Raw genomic sequence first — 3,891 nt, 5'->3', positions numbered from 1 at the left:
CTTAGAGATTCTCTGCTGTCTTACACAGCGTCATCCTATCGTGGTCTCCAACATTAAAGTCCTGCTTGGCCAGTGGGATAGAGATGTTAGCCAGGTCTCAACGCCGAAAGACTTTTTAATCGATGGCGCCCTTTCTGGATAAGCAGCGCCATCATCTCTATCCCAGTGGTCACAGTCTTTGAGAACGTATGAGCTAGAATCACCCACTCCAGGATTCTTAAGGGGTCGTTGTCAGCCGAAACCCATTGGCATAGGAGGGCATAAGGTTGAAAGGCATTGTAAATCAAAATCAGGTGAACAGGAAGCGTTGGGGAGATGCGGTGGCTCTGTCAGTTTTGAATAGCCGCAGACACCCGTTGCAGGGCGCACAGCGCTTCAGGGGTCAATATTCGGGATGATGCCAAGTCTGACTTTGCCTTTAGCAAAGCGAGGAGAGGGGCTAAGTCTTATGTTGTAATCCCGAGATAAGGTCGCATCCAGTTAATGGTTCCAAGAAGTTTTTGCAGGTCGTTCAGGGTCTTGATGTCAGGTGCTAGCCACAAAGGCTGTGGCAGGATAGTGGTGTCTGTAATCTTCCATCCCAGGTACTTCCAGGGCACTTGCATTTGGACCTTTTCCTCAGCTACACACAAACCATTAGCACTCAAAGATTTCTGCAACTCCTCAAAAACTGTTTGAACGGCCTCTTTTGAGGATGCGGAGATCAAGATATCATCCATGTAGTGATAAATTAAGGCATTTGGATAAGTTCTGTGGATGGGGAGGACTGCTCGGGCCACAAACATCTGGCATATTGTCGGACTGTTCAGCATCGCCTGAGGCAATACCGTCCAGTGAAAGCAGAGCATGGGCTCCTGATTATTGACCGCCGGAACCGTAAATGCAAATCGTGGCACATCTGCTGGATGTAGCAGTATGGTGAAAAAACAGTCCTTGAGGTCAATGACAACAAGAGGCCATGATTCAGGTAACATTGGTGGTGACGGGATCCCAGGTTGGAGTGCTCCCATAGGTTCTATCATGGCATTTACTGTGTGTAGGTCACATAATAATCTCCATTTGCTGCTTTTTTTTGGAATGACAAATATGGGGGTATTCCACAGACTGGCAGAGGGGACTATATGTCCTGCGCGAAGCTGCTCCTGCACCAGTTCTTGTAGCTTGCACAGCCTTTCAGCTTTTAAGGGCCACTGATCCACTCACACTGGCTCATCAGTCTTCCAGGTGAGTCTGATGTATGGCTGCACTTCAGTGACCCCTAGGATAAATTTGTTCCTATAGTGACCCCCCATTGACTTAACAGGTCGCGGTCCCAAAGAGTACAAGGGTCTTGCATAACATAGGGGGTGATACGGCCCTGCTGTCCTTCGGGGCCCAATACCGGTAATGGCTGGGCGTTTTGCTTGGCAAGTTGCATTGCACCAACATCCACAATGGCCGAGGTTGGATTCCTTAGAGTCCAGTCCTGGGACCAGTCTGATCGCACAATGACTGACATGTCTGCTCCGGTATCCACCAGACCAGAGAAGGGTTGTCTGTTGATGTGGCATGTCATAAGCGGCTGGTTCTGAGTAATCTGATGTGCCCACATGATTTGAGGTACATTGGTGCTCCCGAATCCCCTGAGGTGCTCTCCCTGGCCCTTCGGTCCACTTGCATTAAATAGCACAAGCTGAGCAATCTTTTCCCCTTTCTTAATGTAACGGGGGACAGGGTGTCCACACCATAATCTGCACTTCCCCCGTATAATCAGAGTCTATTACTCCTGGGAGGACAAAAAGTCCAATACGGGTAACAGATGAGTGACCAAGTAAAAGAGCGCAGTGGCCATCACCTAGCGGGCCCCATACTCCAGTGGGGAGAAGCTGCACTTTGGTGTCCGTAATCAGGACTGACTGGGAGACGGCCAGGTCCACGCCGTCACTTCCCCCAGTTGCTGGTCGCAAGTCGGCAGCCTGCTGTCTGGGGCTGTTAGTGGTTGTGCTGGCATCGTTGCCGTATTTATTGCTGGAGTGCGCGGCCTCGCGCTCCTCCTCCCATTTCCCTGCACCGGGGGAAGCACGGTACCATTCTGGTGGAACTTGGAACGACATTCATTGGCCCAATGGTAGCCCTTTTGGCATCGTGGACATGGTCTGTTGGGGGGTTGATGCCCTGGCTTCTTCCCATTTCCCCCTCCGGCCTTGCAATCTTTCTTAAAATGCCCGACCTGTCTGCAGCTAAAACATGGGGCCCGTTGTGCCACAGCGACAGCCATCAGCTGTGACAGAGCAGCAGCTAGCAGTTCCGCCCGATACGACACTGTGCCGACGTTCTGGCAGGCTGGTATCATATCGGCAAGGGAGGGGTTGGCATTACGCAAGGGGCGTAGGGCCTCTTGGCAGTCAGCATTAGCATTCTCCATGGCCAGCAGTGTAAGCAGCAGCCGCCGGGCTTCCTCCGAGTCAACTTGTTGGTCTATAGCATTCTGGAGCCTGTCCAAGAACTGCATATACGGCTCCTGAGGGCCCTGGCACACGCTCGCAAAAGACTGCTCCGGCTTATCGGCCGGAACCTTCCGCAGTGACTGCAGCGCCAAATGGGAGGACTGATCAAGTGCTTCTCGTGGCAGCTGCACTTGTGCTATGGCTGTAGCATATCTCTCTTCTCCCAACAGCTCATCCATGCCAATATTATTCATATTAGTTAGATTGTCCATAGTTTGGGCTGTGGCTCGGTCGCGATACTCAGTGAGCCATACAGTGTATTGCACAGCCGAAAGTGTGATCCGGCACAAAGCCTTCCAGTCGTGCGGGGTCATGGTATAACCCTCGGCGATAGCTTGAAATAAGTTCATAGTGTAAGCTGACTGAAGGCCGAAATCCTTAACTGGTTTCCTGATTGCTTTTACCACCTCATAAGGCAACTGCTCCCATGTATTGGGGCACCCTGCCTGATATCGGAGAAGGTCCAAGTCTCCTCTCCGCAATGCCTCTATGCGGCAAAGCTCTAGCACGCCATGGTTTTGTGGTAACGCCGGCCCCGGGTCGATAGATTTTGCCCAGAAAGCCAGCTCAGTGATTGGGGGTTGTGGCCGGTTCACATTCGCGGGCAGCCCTGTCTTTTGAGGGGGTGGTGATCCTGAAGAGGCCGTAGGATGAGTACAGCAAGCTGCATTAAGAGGTGGATAGAGGTCTGGCTCCTGTTCCAGATCAGTCGGCCCTGGGTTAAATGGATCCTCAGGCTCGGAATCCAGCCCAGTTTTTAACAAGGGTTTTTTGGTGCCCTCATCGGCTGTTGTTGTGGAGGGCGCAAGCTTGGCTGCATTTACTGCTTGCAAGCGATGGAGGGCAGAGAAGACCTGTTGCGAAGTTATTAAAAGTCCTTTCGACCTATCATCACTGCGCTGCCCCAATTCGTCCCCGATATGTTTCCACACCATAATGTTTACTGTCCCCTCCTGTGGAAACCAGGAGCAATTGTCCCGGACCCACGCTAGCAGGGTCATAAGCGAGAGCTGGGAGACATTCCCCCTGTAAGTCTTTAAAATTTTCTGTAACACATCCACTTGATTTCTCTGTTCTCTTGTAAGAGATTGCCCCATGGTTCCCAGCTGCTCACCTGCTGTCCAGCTGTGGTGATGAAACTGCTCAGTTGTCAACCGTCCTGAAGTTCAGCTGGGCTATGCCACCAGATTCGCGGTTCCTATTCTTTGTGCCCCATGTTGGGCGCCATTTGTGGCATATGCAGACACGGACCTCAGACAAGATGGTGGAAGAGATCATTTACTGAGACAGCAATTGTTGATTATATAGCATCCAAGCCCTGCCCCTCATCCTCCAACATGTTTTCTTTGTGCGTCACAGCATCTCGTGATAGGCAGGAAGGCACGTACTGATCACGGGCAACTCA

At 51.6% G+C, this 3,891-nt stretch overlaps 1 protein-coding gene across 1 annotated transcript; it reads right to left on the bottom strand.

Moving 5' to 3' along the window:
• Positions 1 to 1,885: 1,885 nt before the first annotated feature.
• LOC112996834 (endogenous retrovirus group K member 7 Gag polyprotein-like) lies at positions 1,886 to 3,583 on the bottom strand. Its single transcript, XM_064508094.1, has one exon. The coding sequence runs from the start codon at positions 3,581 to 3,583 to the stop codon at positions 1,886 to 1,888; it is 1,698 nt and encodes a 565-aa protein (XP_064364164.1).
• Positions 3,584 to 3,891: the final 308 nt, after the last annotated feature.

This window comes from Dromaius novaehollandiae, chromosome 3 (genome assembly GCF_036370855.1).
Source record: "Dromaius novaehollandiae isolate bDroNov1 chromosome 3, bDroNov1.hap1, whole genome shotgun sequence".
Classification (NCBI taxonomy): domain Eukaryota; kingdom Metazoa; phylum Chordata; class Aves; order Casuariiformes; family Dromaiidae; genus Dromaius; species Dromaius novaehollandiae.
Note: the sequence above shows the minus strand (reverse complement) of the source record. Positions and strands in the feature narration are given on the sequence as shown.

Excerpts from the sequence above, each read along its gene's own strand:
- LOC112996834 (XM_064508094.1), bottom strand. The coding sequence starts at position 3,583 with ATGGGGCAATCTCTTACAAGAGAACAGAGAAATCAAGTGGATGTGTTA.